This window comes from Oncorhynchus gorbuscha, linkage group LG17, assembly GCF_021184085.1.
Source record: "Oncorhynchus gorbuscha isolate QuinsamMale2020 ecotype Even-year linkage group LG17, OgorEven_v1.0, whole genome shotgun sequence".
Lineage (NCBI taxonomy): Eukaryota > Metazoa > Chordata > Actinopteri > Salmoniformes > Salmonidae > Oncorhynchus > Oncorhynchus gorbuscha.
The window spans coordinates 15,947,529-15,970,328 of record NC_060189.1 but is presented as its reverse complement, the minus strand read 5'-3'; the positions used below and the strand labels follow the sequence as shown (position 1 = coordinate 15,970,328).

At 47.2% G+C, this 22,800-nt stretch overlaps 1 protein-coding gene across 1 annotated transcript in view; it reads right to left on the bottom strand.

The window, feature by feature from the left end:
- LOC124001293 (usherin-like) overlaps positions 1 to 22,800 on the bottom strand; it is a 471,917-nt gene that overhangs the window by 335,774 nt on the left and 113,343 nt on the right. The window contains 4 exon segments of the mRNA XM_046307964.1: positions 9,703 to 9,898; positions 13,458 to 13,866; positions 13,948 to 14,237; positions 22,482 to 22,677. Of these exon segments, the coding sequence (XP_046163920.1) occupies positions 9,703 to 9,898; positions 13,458 to 13,866; positions 13,948 to 14,237; positions 22,482 to 22,677 (1,091 nt within the window).

Below are 22,800 nucleotides of genomic sequence, written 5' to 3'. Positions count from 1 at the left end.
GTCTCTTCTCCCCAGCCATTTAGTGTGTTCTCCCCAGCCATTTAGTGTGTTCTCCCCAGCCATTTAGTGTGTTCTCTCCAGCCATTTAGTGTGTTCTCCCCAGCCATTTAGTGTGTTCTCCCCAGTCATTTAGTCTGTTCTCCCCAGCCATTTAGTCTGTTCTCCCCAGCCATTTAGTGTGTTCTCCCCAGCCATTTAGTGTGTTCTCCCCAGCCATAAAGTGTGTTCTCCTCTGTTCTCCTCAGCCATTTAGTCTGTTCTCCCCAGCCATTTAGTCTGTTCTCCCCAGCCATTTAGTCTGTTCTCCCCAGCCATTTCTGTTCTCCTCAGCCATTTAGTCTGTTCTCCCCAGCCATTTAGTGTGTTCTCCTCAGCCATTTAGTGTGTTCTCCTCAGCCATTTAGTGTGTTCTCCTCAGCCATTTAGTGTGTTCTCCCCAGCCATTTAGTGTGTTCTCCCCAGCCATTTAGTGTGTTCTCCCCAGCCATTTAGTGTGTTCTCCTCAGCCATTTAGTCTGTTCTCCCCAGCCATTTAGTGTGTTCTCCCCAGACATTTAGTCTGCCATTTAGTCTGTTCTCCTCAGCCATTTAGTCTGTTCTCCTCAGCCATTTAGTGTGTTCTCCCCAGTCATTTAGTCTGTTCTACACAGCCATTTAGTGTGTTCTCCCCAGTCATTTAGTCTGTTCTCCTCTGTTCTCCACAACCATTTAGTCTGTTCTCCCCAGTCATTTAGTGTGTTCTCCCCAGCCATTTAGTGTGTTCTCCCCAGCCATTTAGTCTGTTCTCCCCAGCCATTTAGTCTGTTCTCCCCAGCGATTTAGTCTGTTCTCTCCAGCCATTTAGTGTGTTCTCCCCCAGCCATTTAGTGTGTTCTCCCCAGCCATTTAGTCTGTTCTCCCCAGCCATTTAGTCTGTTCTCCCCAGTCATTTAGTCTGTTCTCTCCAGCCATTTAGTCTGTTCTCCCCAGCCATTTAGTCTGTTCTCATTTAGTGTGTTCCCAGCCATTTAGTGTGTTCTCCCCAGCCATTTAGTGTGTTCTCCTCTGTTCTTCTCAGCCATTTAGTCTGTTCTCCCCAGCCATTTAGTCTGTTCTCCTCATTTGTTCTCCTCAGCCATTTAGTCTGTTCTCCCCAGCCATTTAGTGTGTTCTTAGTGTGTTCCCCAGCCATTTAGTCTGTTCTCCCCAGCCATTTAGTGTGTTCTCCCCAGCCATTTAGTGTGTTCTCCTCAGCCATTTAGTCTGTTCTCCCCAGCCATTTAGTGTGTTCTCCCCAGACATTTAGTCTGTTCTCTCCAGTCATTCAGTCTGTTCTCCTCAGCCATTTAGTCTGTTCTCCTCAGCCATTTAGTGTGTTCTCCCCAGTCATTTAGTCTGTTCTACACAGCCATTTAGTGTGTTCTCCCCAGTCATTTAGTCTGTTCTCCTCTGTTCTCCACAACCATTTAGTCTGTTCTCCCCAGTCATTTAGTGTGTTCTCCCCAGCCATTTAGTCTGTTCTCCCCAGCCATTTAGTCTGTTCTCCCCAGCGATTTAGTCTGTTCTCTCCAGCCATTTAGTGTGTTCTCCCCAGCCATTTAGTGTGTTCTCCCCAGCCATTTTGTCTGTTCTCCCCAGTCATTTAGTCTGTTCTCTCCAGCCATTTAGTCTGTTCTCCCCAGCCATTTAGTCTGTTCTCCCCAGCCATTTAGTGTGTTCTCCCCAGCCATTTAGTGTGTTCTCCTCTGTTCTTCTCAGCCATTTAGTCTGTTCTCCCCAGCCATTTAGTCTGTTCTCCTCTGTTCTCCTCAGCCATTTAGTCTGTTCTCCCCAGCCATTTAGTGTGTTCTCCCCAGCCATTTAGTGTGTTCTCTCCAGCCATTTAGTGTGTTCTCCCCAGCCATTTAGTGTGTTCTCCCCAGCCATTTAGTGTGTTCTCCCCAGACATTTAGTCTGTTCTCTCCAGTCATTCAGTCTGTTCTCCTCAGCCATTTAGTGTGTTCTCCCCAGCCATTTAGTCTGTTCTCCCCAGTCATTTAGTGTGTTCTCCCCAGCCATTTAGTCTGTTCTCCCCAGCCATTTAGTCTGTTCTCCCCAGCGATTTAGTCTGTTCTCTCCAGCCATTTAGTGTGTTCTCCCCAGCCATTTAGTGTGTTCTCCCCAGCCATTTCGTCTGTTCTCCCCAGTCATTTAGTCTGTTCTCTCCAGCCATTTAGTCTGTTCTCCCCAGCCATTTAGTCTGTTCTCCCCAGCCATTTAGTGTGTTCTCCCCAGCCATTTAGTGTGTTCTCCTCTGTTCTTCTCAGCCATTTAGTCTGTTCTCCCCAGCCATTTAGTCTGTTCTCCTCAGCCATTTAGTCTGTTCTCCCCAGCCACTTAGTGTGTTCTCCCCAGCCATTTAGTGTGTTCTCTCCAGCCATTTAGTGTGTTCTCCCCAGCCATTTAGTGTGTTCTCCTCAGCCATTTAGTCTGTTCTCCCCAGCCATTTAGTCTGTTCTCCCCAGACATTTAGTCTGTTCTCTCCAGTCATTCAGTCTGTTCTCCTCAGCCATTTAGTGTGTTCTCCCCAGCCATTTAGTCTGTTCTCCACAGTCATTTAGTCTGTTCTCCCCAGTCATTTAGTCTGTTCTCCACAGTCATTTAGTGTGTTCTCCTCTGTTCTCCACAGCCATTTAGTCTGTTCTCCACAGTCATTTAGTGTGTTCTCCTCAGCCATTTAGGCTGTTCTCCCCAGCCATTTAGTCTGTTCTCCCCAGCCATTTAGTCTGTTCTCCTTAGCCATTTAGTGTGTTCTCCCCAGTCATTTAGTCTGTTCTACACAGCCATTTAGTCTGTTCTCCCCATTCATTTAGTCTGTTCTCCTCTGTTCTCCACAGCCATTTAGTGTGTTCTCCCCAGCCATTTAGTGTGTTCTCCCCAGCCATTTAGTGTGTTCTCCCCAGCCATTTAGTGTGTTCTCCTCAGCCATTTAGTCTGTTCTCCTCAGCCATTTAGTGTGTTCTCCACAGCCATTTAGTCTGTTCTCCCCAGCCATTTAGTCTGTTCTCCCCAGCCATTTAGTCTGTTCTCTGTTCCCAGCCATTTAGTCTGTTCTCCCAGCCATTTAGTCTGTTCTCCCCAGCCATTTAGTGTGTCTGTTCTCCCCAGCCATTTAGTCTGTTCTCCCCAGCCATTTAGTCTGTTCTCCCCCCATTTAGTCATTTAGTCTGTTCTCTCCAGCCATTTAGTCTGTTGCCATTTAGTCTGTTCTCCCCAGCCATTTAGTCTGTTCTCCACAGCCATTTAGTGTGTTCTCCTCTGTTCTCCACAGCCATTTAGTGTGTTCTCCTCTGTTCTCCCCAGCCATTTAGTCTGTTCTCCCCATCCATTTAGTATGTTCTCCCCAGCCATTTAGTCTCTTCTCCCCAGCCATTTAGTGTGTTCTCCCCAGCCATTTAGTGTGTTCTCCCCAGCCATTTAGTGTGTTCTCTCCAGCCATTTAGTGTGTTCTCCCCAGCCATTTAGTGTGTTCTCCCCAGTCATTTAGTCTGTTCTCCCCAGCCATTTAGTCTGTTCTCCCCAGCCATTTAGTGTGTTCTCCTCAGCCATTTTGTGTGTTCTCCCCAGCCATTTAGTGTGTTCTCCCCAGCCATTTAGTGTGTTCTCCCCAGCCATTTAGTGTGTTCTCCCCAGCCATTTAGTGTGTTCTCCCCAGCCATTTAGTGTGTTCTCTCCAACCATTTAGTGTGTTCTCCCCAGCCATTTAGTGTGTTCTCCCCAGTCATTTAGTCTGTTCTCCCCAGCCATTTAGTCTGTTCTCCCCAGCCATTTAGTGTGTTCTCCCCAGCCATTTAGTGTGTTCTCCCCAGCCATTTAGTCTGTTCTCCCCAGCCATTTAGTGTGTTCTCCCCAGCCACTTAGTGTGTTCTCCCCAGCCATTTAGTGTGTTCTCTCCAGCCATTTAGTGTGTTCTCCCCAGTCATTTAGTCTGTTCTCCCCAGCCATTTAGTGTGTTCTCCTCTGTTCTCCTCAGCCATTTAGTCTGTTCTCCCCAGCCATTTAGTGTGTTCTCCCCAGTCATTTAGTCTGTTCTCCCCAGCCATTTAGTGTGTTCTCCTCTGTTCTCCTCAGCCATTTAGTCTGTTCTCCCCAGTCATTTAGTCTGTTCTCTCCAGCCATTTAGTGTGTTCTCCTCAGCCATTTAGTCTGTTCTCCCCAGCCATTTAGTGTGTTCTCCCCAGCCATTTATAGCCATTTAGTGTGTTCTCCCCAGCCATTTAGTCTGTTCTCCCCAGCCATTTAGTGTGTTCTCTCCAGCCATTTAGTGTGTTCTCCCCAGCCATTTAGTCTGTTCTCCCCAGCCATTTAGTGTGTTCTCCCCAGCCATAAAGTGTGTTCTCCCCAGCCATTTAGTGTGTTCTCCATTTAGTCTGTTTCTCCTGTTCTCCCCAGCCATTTAGTCTGTTCTCCCCAGCCATTTCCCCAGCCATTTGTGTTCTCCTCTGTTCTCCTCAGCAATTTAGTCTGTTCTCCCCAGCCATTTAGTGTGTTCTCCTCTGTTCTCCTCAGCAATTTAGTCTGTTCTCCCCAGCCATTTAGTGTGTTCTCCCCAGCCATTTAGTGTGTTCTCCCCAGCCATTTAGTGTGTTCTCTCCAGCCATTTAGTGTGTTCTCCCCAGCCATTTAGTGTGTTCTCCCCAGTCATTTAGTCTGTTCTCCCCAGCCATTTAGTGTGTTCTCCCCAGCCATTTAGTGTGTTCTCCCCAGCCATAAAGTGTGTTCTCCCCAGCCATAAAGTGTGTTCTCCCCAGCCATTTAGTCTGTTCTCCCCAGCCATTTAGTGTGTTCTCCCCAGCCATTTAGTGTGTTCTCCCCAGCCATTTAGTCTGTTCTCCCCAGCCATTTAGTCTGTTCTCCCCAGCCATTTAGTCTGTTCTCTCCAGCCATTTAGTGTGTTCTCCTCAGCCATTTAGTGTGTTCTCCCCAGCCATTTTGTCTGTTCTCCCCAGCCATTTAGTCTGTTCTCCCCAGCCATTTAGTCTGTTCTCCCCAGTCATTTAGTCTGTTCTCTCCAGCCATTTAGTCTGTTCTCCCCAGCCATTTAGTCTGTTCTCCCCAGCCATTTAGTGTGTTCTCCCCAGCCATTTAGTGTGTTCTCCTCTGTTCTCCTCAGCCATTTAGTCTGTTCTCCCCAGCCATTTAGTCTGTTCTCCTCTGTTCTCCTCAGCCATTTAGTCTGTTCTCCCCAGCCATTTAGTGTGTTCTCCTCAGCCATTTAGTGTGTTCTCCTCAGCCATTTAGTGTGTTCTCCCCAGCCATTTAGTGTGTTCTCCCCAGCCATTTAGTGTGTTCTCTCCAGCCATTTAGTGTGTTCTCCCCAGCCATTTAGTCTGTTCTCCCCAGCCATTTAGTGTGTTCTCCCCAGCCATTTAGTGTGTTCTCCTCAGCCATTTAGTCTGTTCTCCCCAGCCATTTAGTGTGTTCTCCCCAGACATTTAGTCTGTTCTCTCCAGTCATTCAGTCTGTTCTCCCCAGCCATTTAGTGTGTTCTCCCCAGCCATAAAGTGTGTTCTCCCCAGCCATTTAGTGTGTTCTCCTCTGTTCTCCTGAGCCATTTAGTCTGTTCTCCCCAGCCATTTAGTGTGTTCTCCTCTGTTCTCCTCAGCAATTTAGTCTGTTCTCCCCAGCCATTTAGTGTGTTCTCCTCTGTTCTCCTCAGCAATTTAGTCTGTTCTCCCCAGCCATTTAGTGTGTTCTCCTCAGCCATTTAGTGTGTTCTCCTCAGCCATTTTGTGTGTTCTCCCCAGCCATTTAGTGTGTTCTCCCCAGCCATTTAGTCTCTTCTCCCCAGCCATTTAGTGTGTTCTCCCCAGCCATTTAGTGTGTTCTCTCCAGCCATTTAGTGTGTTCTCCCCAGCCATTTAGTGTGTTCTCCCCAGTCATTTAGTCTGTTCTCCCCAGCCATTTAGTGTGTTCTCCCCAGCCATTTAGTGTGTTCTCCCCAGCCATAAAGTGTGTTCTCCCCAGCCATAAAGTGTGTTCTCCCCAGCCATTTAGTCTGTTCTCCCCAGCCATTTAGTGTGTTCTCCCCAGCCATTTAGTGTGTTCTCCCCAGCCATTTAGTGTGTTCTCCCCAGCCATTTTGTCTGTTCTCCCCAGCCATTTAGTCTGTTCTCCCCAGCCATTTAGTCTGTTCTCTCCAGCCATTTAGTCTGTTCTCCCCAGCCATTTAGTCTGTTCTCCCCAGCCATTTAGTATGTTCTCCCCAGCCATTTAGTGTGTTCTCCTCTGTTCTCCTCAGCCATTTAGTCTGTTCTCCCCAGCCATTTAGTCTGTTCTCCTCTGTTCTCCTCAGCCATTTAGTCTGTTCTCCCCAGCCATTTAGTGTGTTCTCCTCAGCCATTTAGTGTGTTCTCCTCAGCCATTTAGTGTGTTCTCCTCAGCCATTTAGTGTGTTCTCCCCAGCCATTTAGTGTGTTCTCTCCAGCCATTTAGTGTGTTCTCCCCAGCCATTTAGTCTGTTCTCCCCAGCCATTTAGTGTGTTCTCCCCAGCCATTTAGTGTGTTCTCCTCAGCCATTTAGTCTGTTCTCCCCAGCCATTTAGTGTGTTCTCCCCAGACATTTAGTCTGTTCTCTCCAGTCATTCAGTCTGTTCTCCTCAGCCATTTAGTGTGTTCTCCCCAGCCATTTAGTCTGTTCTCCACAGTCATTTAGTCTGTTCTCCCCAGTCATTTAGTCTGTTCTCCACAGTCATTTAGTGTGTTCTCCTCTGTTCTCCACAGCCATTTAGTCTGTTCTCCACAGTCATTTAGTGTGTTCTCCTCAGCCATTTAGGCTGTTCTCCCCAGCCATTTAGTGTGTTCTCCCCAGCCATTTAGTATGTTCTCCTTAGCCATTTAGTGTGTTCTCCCCAGTCATTTAGTCTGTTCTACACAGCCCTTTAGTGTGTTCTCCCCAGTCATTTAGTCTGTTCTCCTCTGTTCTCCACAGCCATTTAGTCTCTTCTCCCCAGTCATTTAGTGTGTTCTCCCCAGTCATTTAGTCTGTTCTCCTCAGCCATTTAGTCTGTTCTCCACAGCCATATAGTGTGTTCTCCTCAGCCATTTAGTGTGTTCTCCACAGCCATTTAGTCTGTTCTCCACAGCCATTTATTGTGTTCTCCTCAGCCATTTAGTCTGTTCTCCCCATTCATTTAGTCTGTTCTCCTCTGTTCTCCACAGCCATTTAGTGTGTTCTCCCCAGCCATTTAGTGTGTTCTCCCCAGCCATTTAGTGTGTTCTCCCCAGCCATTTAGTGTGTTCTCCTCAGCCATTTAGTCTGTTCTCCTCAGCCATTTAGTGTGTTCTCCACAGCCATTTAGTGTGTTCTCCACAGCCATTTAGTGTGTTCTCCCCAGTCATTTAGTCTGTTCTCCCCAGCCATTTAGTCTGTTCTCCCCAGCCATTTAGTCTGTTCTCCCCAGTCATTTAGTCTGTTGTCTCCAGCCATTTAGTCTGTTCTCTCCAGCCATTTAGTCTGTTCTCCACAGCCATTTAGTGTGTTCTCCTCTGTTCTCCACAGCCATTTAGTGTGTTCTCCTCTGTTCTCCCCAGCCATTTAGTCTGTTCTCCCCATCCATTTAGTATGTTCTCCCCAGCCATTTAGTCTGTTTTCTCCAATAATTTAGTCTGTTCTCCCCAGCCATTTAGTCTGTTCTCCGCAGTCATTTAGTCTGTTCTCCCCAGTCATTTAGTCTGTTCTCCCCAGTCATTTAGTCTGTTCTCCCCAGTCATTTAGTCTGTTCTCCACAGCCATTTAGTCTGTTCTCCCCAGTCATTTAGTCTGTTCTCCCCAGCCATTTAGTCTGTTCTCCACAGCCATTTAGTCTGTCCTCCCCAGTCATTTAGTCTGTTCTCCACAGCCATTTAGTCTGTTCTCCCCAGTCATTTAGTGTGTTCTCCCCAGCCATTTAGTCTGTTCTCCACAGCCATTTAGTCTGTTCTACACAGCCATTTAGTCTGTTCTCATCAGCCATTTAGTCTGGGTTGGTGTGTATGAGGCTGAAACCAGGGGTTGTTGTGTATGGGGCTGAAACATGGTGTTGGTGTGTATGAGGCTGAAACCAGGGGTTGGTGTGTATAGGGCTGAAACCTGAGGTTGGTGTGTATGAGGCTGAAACCAGGGGTTGGTGTGTATAGGGCTGAAACCTGAGGTTGGTGTGTATGAGGCTGAAACCAGGGGTTGGTGTGTATAGGGCTGAAACCAGGGGTTGGTGTGTATGGGGCTGAAACCAGGGTTGGTGTGTATGGGGCTGAAACCTGGGGTTGGTGTGTATGAAGCTGAAACCAGGGGTTGGTGTGTATGGGGCTGAAACCAGGGGTTGGTGTGTATGAAGCTGAAACCAGGGGTTGGTGTGTATGGGGCTGAAACCTGGGGTTGGTGTGTATGGGGCTGAAACATGGGGTTGGTGTGTATGGGGCTGAAACCTGGGGTTGGTAAATATGGGGCTGAAACCTGGGTTGGTGTGTATGGGGCTGAAACCTGGGGTTGGTGTGTATGGGAATGAAAGATGGGTTGTTAAGTATGGGGCTGAACCCTGGGTTGGTAAGTTTGGGGCTGAAACCAGGGTTGGTGTGTATGGGGCTGAAACGAGGGTTGGTATGTATGGGGCTAAAACCAGGGTTGGTTTGTATGAGGCTGAAACCAGGGGTTGGTGTGTATGGGGCTGAAACCTGAGGTTGGTGTGTATGGGGCTGAAACCGGGGGTTGGTGTGTATGAGGCTGAAACCAGGGGTTGGTGTGTATGGGGCTGAAACCAGGGGTTGGTGTGTATGGGGCTGAAACCTGGGATTGGTGTATATGGGGCTGAAACATGGGGTTGGTGTTTATGGGGCTGAAACCTGAGGTTGGTAAGTATGGGGCTGAAACGAGGGTTGGTAACTATGGGGATGAAACCAGGGTTGGTAAGTATGGGGATGAAACCAGGGTTGGTAACTATGGGGCTGGAACCAGGGTTGGTAAGTATGGGGCTGAAACCAGAGTTGGTAAGTATGGGGCTGAAACGAGGGTTGGTAACTATGGGGATGAAACCAGGGTTGGTAACTATGGGGCTGAAACCAGGGTTGGTGTGTATGGGGCTGAAACCAGGGTTGGTGTGTATGGGGCTGAAACCAGGGTTGGTGTGTATGGGGCTGAAACCAGGGTTGGTGTGTATGGGGCTGAAACATGGGGTTGGTGTGTATGGGGCTGAAACCAGGGTTGGTGTGTATGGGGCTGAAACCAGGGTTGGTGTGTATGGGGCTGAAATCTGGGTTGGTGTGTATGGGGCTGAAACATGGGGTTGGTGTGTATGGGGCTGAAACCAGGGTTGGTGTGTATGGGGCTGAAACCAGGGTTGGTGTGTATAGGGCTGAAATCTGGGTTGGTGTGTATGGGGCTGAAACATGGGGTTGGTGTGTATAGGGCTGAAACCAGGGTTGGTAAGTATGGGGCTGAAACGAGGGTTGGTAACTATGGGGATGAAACCAGGGTTGGTAACTATGGGGATGAAACCAGGGTTGGTAAGTATGGGGCTGAAACCAGGGTTGCTGTGTATGGGGCTGAAATCTGGGTTGGTGTGTATGGGGCTGAAACATGGGGTTGGTGTGTATAGGGCCGAAACCAGGGTTGGTAAGTATGGGGCTGAAACCAGGGTTGCTGTGTATGGGGCTGAAATCTGGGTTGGTGTGTATGGGGCTGAATGTATGGGAGGTGATGTATCTTACCTGCCAAGCCCAGGGTTGAAGCCATAGTGGAGGTCCTGACACTGGTCACACCTGCGTCCTCCCACCGAGGGGTCAATACACACACACTGCCCCATCTGGCCGCCACACACCTGTCCCGACGAGCCCACCGGGTGACAGTCACACTCCACACACACGCTCACCTCAGACCCTAACTCTGACACAGAGAAGAAGTAACCTGGAATCAAATCAAATGGGTACGAAATTAGAGACAACACCTATCTATGGCCATACATACACAATACATTATACACAGCATGGAAGAATAACAATTTTGCCATAACCAAACCTGTCGTCAAGTAATGGAGCAACAATAGACACCATTTGTGACAAACACATCATTGAGGAGAAGCCTAAAAGAAGGAGCATATTGGAATGATACCCAATCTAACTCTATTAGAGTTGCAAAATCCATAAACATTTCCAAAATTCTGATTTCCTGAATATTCTCTCCATGAATATTCCAACCAGGAATGTGGAATTCCTGGATATTTTGGGATGCTACCAGAATTGAACCCTTGGTTTAATCTGTAATGCCTTTTGGATAAGGATATGTCATGCCATTCATCTGGTCTGGTATTGACTGTATAGACATATATCTGACCACCTATTCCGGGGATCATCAACTAGATTCAGTCGCAAGCCAATTGTCTTCTTGAGGGGATGGTCACGGGGCCATAACATAATGACAAATCATTTGTAGACTGCATATTGACAGCAAACAAATATCATATTCTATTCAAATTGAACCATTTCAAACCTTGCTTACATTTGAATAAGATCACACATCTCTATAATGTGTGGGAATATTTTGGAACTAATGTTTAAAATTAAAATAACTTTATTTTCCCAGCTCCAAGTGACTTTCATTTTGGACATCTGTTCCAAAGAATTCCCAAGCATAATACAGTGGGGAAAACAAGGATTGTGATACGATTTTGCAGGTTTTCCTACTTGCATGTAGAGGTCTGTAATTTTGATCATAGGTACACTTCAACTGTGAGAGGCGGAATCTAAAACAAAAATCCAGAAAATCACATTGTATGATTTTTAAGTAAATAATTAGCATTTTATTGCATGACATAAGTATTTGATCACCTACCAACCAGTAAGAATTCCGGCTCTCACAGACCTGTTCGTTTTTCTTTAAGAAGCCCTCCTGTTCTCCCCCCATTACCTGTATTAACTGCACCTGTTTGAACTCGTTACCTGTATAAAAGACACCTGTCCACACACTCAATCAAACAGACTCCAACCTCTCCACAATGGCCAAGACCAGAGAGCTGTGTAAGGACATCACAGAAAAAAATTGTAGACCTCCACAAGGCTGGGATGGGCTACAGGACAATAGGCAAGCAGCTTGGTGAGAAGGCAACAACTGTTGGCGCAATTATTAGAAAATGGAAGAAGTTCAAGATGACGGTCAATCACCCTCAGTCTGGGGCTCCATGCAAGATCTCACCTCGTGGGGCATCAATGATCATGAGGAAGGTGAAGGATCAGCCCAGAATTACACGGCAGGACTTGGTCAATGACCTGAAGAGAGCTGGGACCACAGTCTCAAAGAAAACCATTAGTAACACACTACGCCGTCATAGATTAAAATGCTGCAGCGCATGCAAGGTCCCCCTCCTCAAGCCAGCGCATGTCCAGGCCCGGCTGTTTGTCAATGACCATCTGGATGATCCACAGGAGGAATGGGAGAAGGTCATGTGGTCTGATGAGACAAAAATAGAGCTTTTTGGTCTAAACTCCACTCGCCGTGTTTGGAGGAAGAAGAAGGATGAGTACAATCCCAAGAACACCATCCCAACCGTGAAGCATGGAGGTGGAAACATCATTGTTTGAGGATGCTTTTCTGCAAAGGGGAGAGGACGACTGCACCGTATTGAGGGGAGGATGGATGGGGCCATGTGTCGTGAGATCTTGGCCAACAACCTTCCCTCAGTAAGAGCATTGAAGATAGGTTGTGGCTGGGTCTTCCAGCATGACAACGACCCGAAACACACAGCCAGGGCAACTAAGGAGTGGCTCCGTAAGAAGCATCTCACGGTCCTGGAGTGGCCTAGCCAGTCTCCAGACCTGAACCCAATAGAAAATCTTTGGAGGGAGCTGAAAGTCCGTATTGCCCAGCGACAGCCCCGAAACCTGAAGGATCTGGAGGTCTGTATGGAGGAGTGGGCCAAAATCCCTGCTGCAGTGTGTGCAAACCTGGTCAAGAACTAAAGGAAACGTATGATCTCTGTAATTGCAAACAAAGGTTTCTGTACCAAATATTAAGTTCTGCTTTTCTGATGTATCAAATACTTATGTCATGCAATAAAATGCTAATGAATTACTTAAAAATCATACAATGTGATTTTCTGGATTTTTGTTTTCGATTCCGTCTCTCACAGTTGAAGTGTACCTATGATAAAAATTACAGACCTCTACATGCAAGTAGGAAAACCTGCAAAATCGGCAGTGTATCACAATCCTTGTTCTCCCCACTGTATCTCTCTATAATGCTTGGGAATTCTTTGGAACAGATGTCCAAAATGAAAGTCACTTGGAGCTCCCCACTGTATATGTGATTGTATTCAAAAACCTGGGGCCCAAATTCAGCCCGTGGGCCGACAGTTGGGAACCCTGCCATACACCTACCACAGGGCTTAAGAGGCACAACCATGTCTCAACGTGTGTGTGTGTGTGTGTTTGGCCCCTGAATGTGCTGTGGTGAGTATTACAGTAAACATGATGGTTCATCTACGTTACTAACACAGTTCAGCAGCTGCTACTAACGGCCCCACACACACTCATGAGTGAGCATGAAAACACACACAAACGAACAAACACACACAGACAGAGGTGAAGAAGTAAAAGATGTTGCCATGGTCTGTGCTCTCGAAGGTGCAGTTGACTGCATCGGGCAGCGGAGCCCCAATCGTCGATGGGTGAGTTGGCACCGGGCACATGAGGGATGGCCTGTAGTTAAGCAAGCTAAATGCTAATGCGCTAATGCCCACAGTGAATGCCAAGCACTCATCATCATTCCCCAGGACAAAGCACAGACACACACACAAATAGGCACACACACATACACATGCATACGCACACACACATGCATACGCACACACACACACACGCATACACACGCACACACAAACACATACACATACACACACATATACACACATATGCACACATACGCAGGCACATGACAACACCGCCAGGAGCCAAGAAACAAAAAGACACACTACAGGGACCATCCATCCATCAGACCGAGAGAAAAGAACAGACCGAGAGTGTGATTTGAAAGAGAGAGACAGGAACAAAGGGAGTGACAGAGGAGTGTGTTGAGCATTGTGGTAAACAGCATGGAAGCTTGTCGTCAATGCCAGACCTGAGATGCTTCAGTGTAATGAGCTGGGAGTTGTGTGCGTTGACACTTATTCAACAGTAAGTATAAAGTATCACTGTCATATACATCTCTTCTCCTACAGAGTTAAAGGTGTGAGTAAGAGAGATAAACACAAACATTCTGTTGTTAAGCACTTCTACCATTGCAAACCAGTTGGGTAGATTTATGAACAAACATAAGCACACACACACACACACACACACACACACACACACACACACACACACACACACACACACACACACACACACACACACACACACACACACACACACACACACACACACACACACACACACACACACACACACACACACACACACACACACACACTCACCTGGCCTACATCTACCGCAGTCCCTTCCGTGGCGCGTGGACACACACACACACTGCCCGGTGTCCGCATCACACATCGCCCCCTCCACTGTTCCCGTGGGATCACACACACACGGAACACACCCCTGGGATGACCCCTGGGGGTCAAAGGTCATGTTGTAGTAAGGGTCAGGTGTGAGGTCATCGTAGAGTTCAGAGGTTGTGTTGTAGTAGTGTAGGGAGCAGCGTGTACACTGGGCACCCTCCACCCCCTCCCTACAGGGACACTGGGAGTTGACGGGGTCACACACACCCCCCTTCAGGGTGCCGCGGACGTCACACGCACACGCCAGACACCCCAAGGAGTTCCTCCTCTCCAGGCTGTGGTAACCACGGCGACACGAGTCGCAGCGAGGTCCCTCAGTGTTTTCCTAAGTGATATATAAAAAATGACTAGTAGATAAGATAATTATCAGTAATAGATGTCAGTAAACATATTCTCACACACTCACCTTACACACACACTGTCCAGTCTCTGGGTCACACACAGACCCAGGTACGGTCCCGTCAGGCGAGCAGAGACACGGGATGCAGGAGCCCGCCTGATGGAGGCCATAGAGGCCCCTGGCACAGGAGTCACAGCGCTGGCCCCCCACTCCCTCCCTGCACTCACACTGGCCCCCCTCTGGCTCACAGAAGGGGTTGAGGGACCCGACCTGGTCACAGTCACACCCCACACAGCCATCAAGATGAGAGGAATTTAACAGCTTGTAGCCATAGTCACACCTGTCACAGGTACGACCTGAGAGAGAGCGAGAGAGATAGAAAGGAGAGAAAGCGAGGAGAGAGAGAGAGAGAGAGAGAGAGAGAGAGAGAGATAAAGGGTACAGGATAGACAGAGAGATGCAATGTTAACACATTCCAAACTCAAAGCTCTGAAAGATGCAATCTGCAATACAACAACGAAGTGTCTCTGTGACTACCTCAGCCTTCTCATTGAATAATTTAATGTAGAGGATGTCTATATTAACAGCAATAAAAACTGGACCTTTCCCTCCTTAAAATACAGCCTGGTTAAATATCTGTACGACTGACTGGTGCTTGGCCATAACCACCCATTCCTACAGCTAGACTCATCTATCTCCATCATCATCACTCTGACTAACAGAACTAGTGTATGTCTTAACCTAGATCTTTTTTAAACGTAATATAGTGCTATATCAACAAATAAGTAATTGTGTGAAAAATTACAAGAGTGTGTGTTTGCACGTGTGTGTAAAGTCAGAAAAACGGAATCATTAGGCCAGGGCATCTGTGTATGATGGATCACCCTCCTCAGGCAGAACACTTCATTTCACTGAGAGAAAATAAATAAATGAACAACTACAAGAGAGAGAGAGAGAGATGTGTGTAGAAATAACAGTGAGGCAGAGAGAGAGGTATTACCCCCTCTCAGTGGAGTATAGTCTACATGGATGCCAACTAGCGTCATATTGGGGCTGTATTAAAATATATAAAATATGCACAGGCAACACTGGTTATTAGAACATACCATAGCTATTCCCTGACAGGCAATCTATCCCTAATGTTATCCAGGCAGCCTCGGGGCAGATCCGTTAAAACGCAGGAGTACCAGTGCCCCAGCCACTTGGCATTTCAGCTCCACTCCCAACCCACTGCCCACAACCTGTTTAATGAATGTATAGATATTAATGTAATTCTGCCGGCCCATATTTCAAACCAGTGGTTATAGCAGCACGGTGAAGGATACGGCGGAGTTGAACAATGTGGTGGGGCTGGGTTGGTGTGTGTGAGTGAGTGAGTCACTGTGTGTGTGTGTGTGTGTGTGTGTGTGCGTGCGTGCGTGAGTGTGTAGTGTGTGTGCGTGAGTGTGTAGTGTGTGTGCGTGAGTGTGTAGTGTGTGTGTGCGTGAGTGTGTAGTGTGTGTGTGTGAGTGTGTAGTGTGTGTGAGTGTGTAATGTGTAGTGTGTAATGTGTAGTGTGTAATGTGTAGTGTGTAGTGTGTAATGTGTAGTGTGTGTGAGTGTGTAGTGTGTAATGTGTAGTGTGTAGTGTGTGTGAGTGTGTAGTGTGAGTGTGTAGTGTGTAATGTGTAGTGTGTAATGTGTAGTGTGTATGCGTGTGTGAGTGTGTAGTGTGTAATGTGTAGTGTGTAGTGTGTAATGTGCAGTGTGTAGTGTGTAGTGTGTAATGTGCAGTGTGTAATGTGTGTGTAATGTGTAGTGTGTAGTGTGTAATGTGTAGTGTGTAATGTGTAGTGTGTAGTGTGTAATGTGTAATGTGTAGTGTGTAATGTTTAGTGTGTAATGTGTAGTGTGTAGTGTGTAATGTGTAGTGTGTGTGTAATGTTTAGTGTGTAATGTGTAATGTGTAGTGTGTAATGTGCAGTGTGTAGTGCGTAGTGTGTAGTGCATAATGTGTAATGTGTAGTGTGCGTGAGTGTGTAGTGTGTAATGTGTAGTGTGCGTGAGTGTGTAGTGTGTAGTGTGTAATGTGTAATGTGTAGTGTGCGTGAGTGTGTAATGTGTAGTGTGTAATGTGTAGTGTGTAGTGTGTAATGTGTAGTGTGTAATGTTTAGTGTGTAATGTGTAGTGTGTAATGTGTAGTGTGTAGTGTGTAATGTGTAGTGTGTAATGTGCAATGTGTAGTGTGTAGTGTGTAGTGTGCGTGTGTGTGTCATGGTGATGGATACAGTACTAACAATACTGTGATATACACCCCTGTCTGGAAAACACAGGACTTTCTCTGTACTGATGGTATGATGGTTGTATGTTGTATCCTACCTGTTTGGCCCTGTCCTGGGGTATCATCGGATGGGGCCACAGTGTCTCCTGACCCCTCCTGTCTCAGCCTCCAGTATTTATGCTGCAGTAGTTTATGTGTCGTGGGGCTAAGGTCAGTTTGTTATATCTGGAGTACTTTTCCTGTCTTATCCGGTGTCCTGTGTGAATTTAATTATGCTCTCTCTAATTCTTTCTTTCTTTCTCTTGGAGGACCCGAGCCCTATTACCGTGCCTCAGGACTACCTGGCATGATGACTCCTTGCTGTCCCCAGTCCACATGGCCGTGCTGCTGCTCCAGTTTCAACTGTTCTGCCTGCGGCTATGGAACCCTGACCTGTTCACCGGACGTGCTACCTGTCCCAGACCTGCTGTTTTCAACTATCTAGAGACAGCAGGAGCGGTAGAGATACTCTGAATGCTCGGCTATGAAAAGCCAACTGACATTTAGTCCTGAGGTGCTGACCTGTTGCACCCTCGACAACTACTGTGATTATTATTATTTGACCATGCTGGTCATTTATGAACATTCTAACATCTTGGCCATGTTCTGTTATAATCTCCACCCGGCACAGCCAGAAGAGGACTGACCACCCCACATAGCCTGGTTCCTCTCTAGGTTTCTTCCTAGGTTCGGTCCTTTCTAGGGAGCTTTTCCTAGCCACCGTGCTTCTACACCTGCATTGCTTGCTGCTTGGGGTTTTATGCTGGGTTTCTGTACAGCACTTTGAGATATCAGCTGATGTAAGAAGGGCTTTATAAATAAATGGATTTAATGATGGTTGTATGGTTCCTATTAATAACGAAACCTAGTATTGACACGGCTTACCTTGACCTGCAAATGAGATGTTAACTTTGACATAGTGTATTTTTCTGTCTCTATTGTCATTTACATTTACATTTAAGTCATTTAGCAGACGCTCTTATCCAGAGCGACTTACAAATTGGTGCATTCACCTTATGACATCGAGTGGAACAGTCACTTTACAATAGTGCATCTAAATCTTAAAGGGGGGGGGGGTGAGAGGGATTACTTATCCTATCCTAGGTATTCCTTAAAGAGGTGGGGTATACTTGGGTTGTGGTTTCTTTAGCTTTTGTTTCCATTCATAATGATCCCTACCTGTGGTTGTAGGGTGGTTCTTCTGCAGCTTTGGTTTAGAGTAACATTGTGAAGCCAAATGAACTGGAGAACGATCAGGCAGTCACAACATGATTCCTGGAATAGTTTTGTAGTGTTCTATTTGTTACATGCAACTCAGTTTGGATTCTGTTCATTGCAGTGCACTGCTGCTTCTACAGGCCTGCTGTACTACAGCCATTAACATCCAGCCAAACAGTAACCAGCACAGTGACAGAGTGTGTGTTTTAATGAAGTGGTTCACATTCTTCTATTAAATAAGAGTAATGACACCTACTATCTGGGTCAGCTCTGCTGTTTACCATTAAATCATAGGTAAGTGGGAGTGGGTGTGAGTGTGTGTGTTTTGGTGTGTGTCTGCGTGAGCCAGCACACGAGCCAGCACATGCGTATCTCTACAGTTTGCATGTATTGGGGCATGCCCCCCCTTCTTGCTCCTCAGCCAAAAGAGAGTTCTCAGCTCTACTTTTCGTGGCTGTTTATTTACCACCACAGACAGATGCTGGCACTAAGACCACACTCAGTCAGCTGTATAAGGAAATAAGAAAACCACTCACCCAGAGGCGGCGCTCCTAGTGGACCGGGGACTTTAATGCAGGGAACTTAAATCAGTTCTATTAAATCTCTATCAACATGTTAAATGTGCAACCAGAGGGAAAACAATTCTAGATCACTGTACTCCACACACAGAGACATGTACAAAGCTCTCCTTCGCCCTCCATTTGGTGAATCCGAACACAACTCTATCCTCCTGATTCCTGCGTACAAGCTAAAATTAAAGCAGGAAGCACCAGTGACTCGGTCTATAAAAAAATTGTCAGATGAAGCAGATGTTAAACTACAGGACTGTTTTGCCATCACAGACTGGAACATGTTCCAGGATTCTTCCGATGGCATTGAGGAGTACAACACATCAGTCATAGGCTTTATCAATAAGTGCATTAAGGATGTCGTCCCCACAGTAACTGTACGTACATACCCCAACCAGAAGCCATGGATTACAGGCAACATTCGCACTGAGCTAAAGGGTAGAGCTGCCCCTTTCAAGGTGCGGGACTCTAACCCGGAAGCTTACAAGAAATGCCGCTATGGCCTGCGACGAACCATCAAACAGGCAAAGCGTCAATACAGGACTAAGATTGAATCATACTACACCGGCTCCAACGCTCGTCGAATGTGGCAGGGCTTGCAAACTATTAAAGACTATAAAGGGAAGCACAGCCGCGAGCTTCCCAGTGACACAAGCCTACCAGACGAGCTAAACCACTTCTATGCTCGCTTCGAGGCAAGAAACACTGAGGCATGCATGAGAGCATCAGCTGTTCCGGACAACTGTGTGATCACACTCTCCGTAGCCGACGTGAGTAAGACCTTTAAACAGGTCAACATACACAAGGCTGCGGGGCCAGACAGATTATCAGGATGTGTGCTGCGGGCATGTGCTGACCAACTGGCAGGTGTCTTCACTGACATTTTCAACATGTCCCTGATTGAGTCTGCAACATGCTTCAAGCAGACCACCATAGTCCCTGTGCCCAAGAACACAAAGGCAGCCTGCCTAAGGGGCGGCAGGGTAGCCTAGTGGTTAGAGCGTTGGACTAGTAACCGGAAGGTTGCAAGTTCAAACCCCGAGCTGACAAGGTACAAATCTGTCGTTCTGCTTCTGAACAGGCAGTTAACCCGCTGTTCCTAGGCCGTCACTGACTTGCAAAGTTAAATAAAGGTAAAAAATAAAAATAAATAAAAAATTACTACAGACCCGCAGCACTCTCGTCCGTAGTGCTTTGAAAGGCTGGTAATGGCTCACATCAACACCAGTATCCCAGAAACCCTAGACCTACTCCAATTTGCATACCGCCCAAATAGATCCACAGATGATGCAATCTCTATTGCACTCCACACGGCCCTTCCCACCTGAACAAAAGGAACACCTACGTGTGAATGCTGTTCATTGACTACAGCTCAGCGTTCAACACCATATTACCCTCAAAGCTCACCACCAAGCTAAGGATCATGGGACTAAACACTTCCCTCTGCAACTGGATCCTGGACTTCCTGAGGGGTCGCCCAAGGTGGTGGTAGCAACACATCTGCCACGCTGATCCTCAACACTGGAGCTCCACAGGAGTGCGTGCTCAGTCCCCTCCTGCACTCCCTGTTCACCCACGACTGCATGGCCAGGCACGACTCCAACACCATCATTAAGTTTGCTGATGACACAACAGTGGTAGGCCTGATCAACGACGAGACAGCCTATGGGGAGGAGGTCAGAGACCAGGCCGGGTGGTGCCAGAATAACAACCTATCCCTCACCGTAACCAAGACTAAGGAGATGATTGTGGACTACAGAAAAAGGAGCACCAAGCACGTCCCCATTCTCATCGACGGGGCTGTAGTGAGGCAGGTTGAGAGCTTCAAATTCCTTGGTGTCCACATCAACAAGAAACTAGATTGGTCCAAACACACCAAGACAGTCGTGAAGAGGGCACAACAAAGGCTATTCCCCCTCCGGAAACTAAAAATATTTGGCATGGGTCCTGAGATCCTCTAAAGGTTCTACAGCTGCAACATCGAGTGCATCCTGACCAGTTGCATCACTGCCTGGTACGGCAATTGCTCTGCCTCCGACCGCAAGGCACTTCAGAGGGTAGTGCGTACGGCCCAGTACATCACTGGGGAAAAGCTGCCTGCCATCCAGGACCTCTACACCAGGCGTTGTCAGAGGAAGGCCCTAAAAATGTTCAAAGACCCCAGCCATCCCAGTCATAGACTGATCTCTCTACTACCGCATGGCAAGCGGTACCGGTGCCAAGTCTAGGACAAAAAGGTTTCTCAACAGTTTTTACCCCCAAGCCATAAGACTTCTGAACAGGTAACCAAATGGTTAATCAGACTATTTGCATTGTGTACCCCCCCAACCCCTCTTTTACGCTGCTGCTACTGTCTGTTTATCTTACATGCATAGTCACTTTAACTATACATTCATGTACATACTACCTAAATTGGCCCGACCATTCGGCACATGTGACAAATATGATTTGATATATCACCATTTCAAATACTATTATGTACACAATGCACTTATCAAGCCGCTGCTCCCCTCAAACACCCAGCTCGTAATAAATTGCCGTAATCAAATCTAATTTCAGAAAAATGCCTATGGGAGCAAAGGAAATGATAAAGAGTGGGGTATTGTAAGAAGAGTGTAAAGGAGGCGGGGCCCGGGACAGTTTGTTCTAATCAACTTCTCATTGAATTAGAGAATGAAAATGAGGTGGACGTTGATATCCTGGCTTAGCAATAAAGAAGGTGTGTTAAGTTGGATTCGTTTTGCATTTGATAAGAGATTCTTGAAAGACACTCAGGGGAGAAATGGCGCAGATTTATCACAAAGGAGCGAGGAAGAAAGGGCCACGAGAAGGAAAACATTCTTGGCTGCCGCTAGTGGTGATGTCATGAAAAGAAGGGCTGTGTGTGTGTGTGGTGTGTGTTTTGGGAGAAGAAACAAACAAACAGATTGGCCAAGAATGTGCTGAGCGCTCAACAACCTAATCATAGCACTTAAATACAGGTTAGTCTATGTGTTAGTCACTTTACCATATTATAAATATAAACAATTCATGTTTATGTTTTATGTTTCTTAGAAATGAGTACATTATGATATAACTAAATATCTTCTAGAATGAAAAAAAACAAACAAATTATGTTTTTTCTCTCCTCTTCACTCTTTAATCAACTGTACTCTCCCATTATTCTTTGGGAAAGGGGAGAGGGAGAAGAGAGAAAGAGAGATAGAGGGGGAGAGAGAGGGAGAAGAGAGAAAGAGAGATAGAGGGGGAGAAGAGAGAAAGAGAGATAGAGAGGGAGAAGAGAGAAAGAAAGATAGAGAGGGAGAAGAGAGAAAGAAAGATAGAGGGGGAGAGAGAGAAAGATGGAGAGAGAGGGAGAAGAGAGAAAGAGAGAGAGGGGGAGAGAGAGGGAGAAGAGAGAAAGAGAGATAGAGGGGGAGAGAGAGGGAGAAGAGAGAAAGAGAGATAGAGGGGGAGAGAGAGGGAGAAGAGAGAAAGAGAGATAGAGGGGAGAGAGGGAGAAGAGAGAGAGGGAGAAGAGAGAAAGAGAGATAGAGGGGAGAGAGAGGGAGAAGAGAGAAAGAGAGATAGAGGGGGGAGAGAGAGGGAGAAGAGAGAGAGGGAGAAGAGAGAAAGAGAGATAGAGGGGGAGAGAGAGGGAGAAGAGAGAAAGAGAGATAGAGGGGGAGAGAGAGGGAGAAGAGAGAAAGAGAGATAGAGGGGGAGAAGAGAGAAAGAGAGATAGAGGGGGAGAGAGGGAGAAGAGAGAGAGGGAGAAGAGAGAAAGAGAGATAGAGGGGGAGAAGAGAGAAAGAGAGATAGAGGGGGAGAAGAGAGAAAGAGAGATAGAGGGGGAGAGAGAGGGAGAAGAGAGAGAGGGAGAAGAGAGAAAGAGAGATAGAGGGGGAGAAGAGAGAAAGAGAGATAGAGGGGGAGAAGAGAGAAAGAGAGATAGAGGGGGAGAGAGAGGGAGAAGAGAGAAAGAGAGATAGAGGGGAGAGAGGGAGAAGAGAGAAAGAGAGATAGAGGGGGAGAGAGGGAGAAGAGAGAAAGAGAGATAGAGGGGGAGAGAGAGGGAGAAGAGAGAAAGAGAGATAGAGGGGGAGAGAGAGGGAGAAGAGAGAGAGGGAGAAGAGAGAGAGGGAGAAGAGAGAAAGATAGATAGAGGGGGAGAGAGAGGGAGAAGAGAGAAAGAGAGATAGAGGGGGAGAGAGGGAGAAGAGAGAGAGGGAGAAGAGAGAGAGGGAGAAGAGTGAAAGAGAGATAGAGGGGGGAACAACAGATAAGGAGAGGAAAGTAGGGAGAGCAGAAAGATAGAGAAGAGGATGAAGCGAGAGAGAGATAGAGAGGGAGAGAGAGGGAGAGAAAGAGAGAGAAAAGAGAGTGAGAGAAGAGAGAAGAGAGAAAAGAGAGGAGCGAGAGAGAAAGAGAGAGAGTGATGTGTGTAGAAATAACAGCGAGGCAGAGAGAGAGAGGCCTCCCATGTGCTCCTATGACAAGAGCCATCACCCAGAAGTGCTAACTTGCTACCTACCGATTACGTGTGTCTTGCATTGGCACCGTCCTGACTGCTGGTGACAGGTGCCGTTGTCTCCCTGGGTGCCTGCAGCGCTGCAGCCACACGGCAGACAGCCCTCGGGGCCCAATGGCTGCAGAGAGTAGAATCCAACCTGACACGCATCACACCGCCTGCCAGACACATGCCTCTTACACTTACACTGGCCCCCCACCTAGAGAGAAAAGGAGAGGGGGATGGAGGGAGAGTGGGAGGTAGGGGGAGGGAGGGATGGAGGAAGGGAGAGGGGGAAGAGAGAAAAAGAGAGAGAGGGAATAAGAGGAGTGCGGGAGAGAGA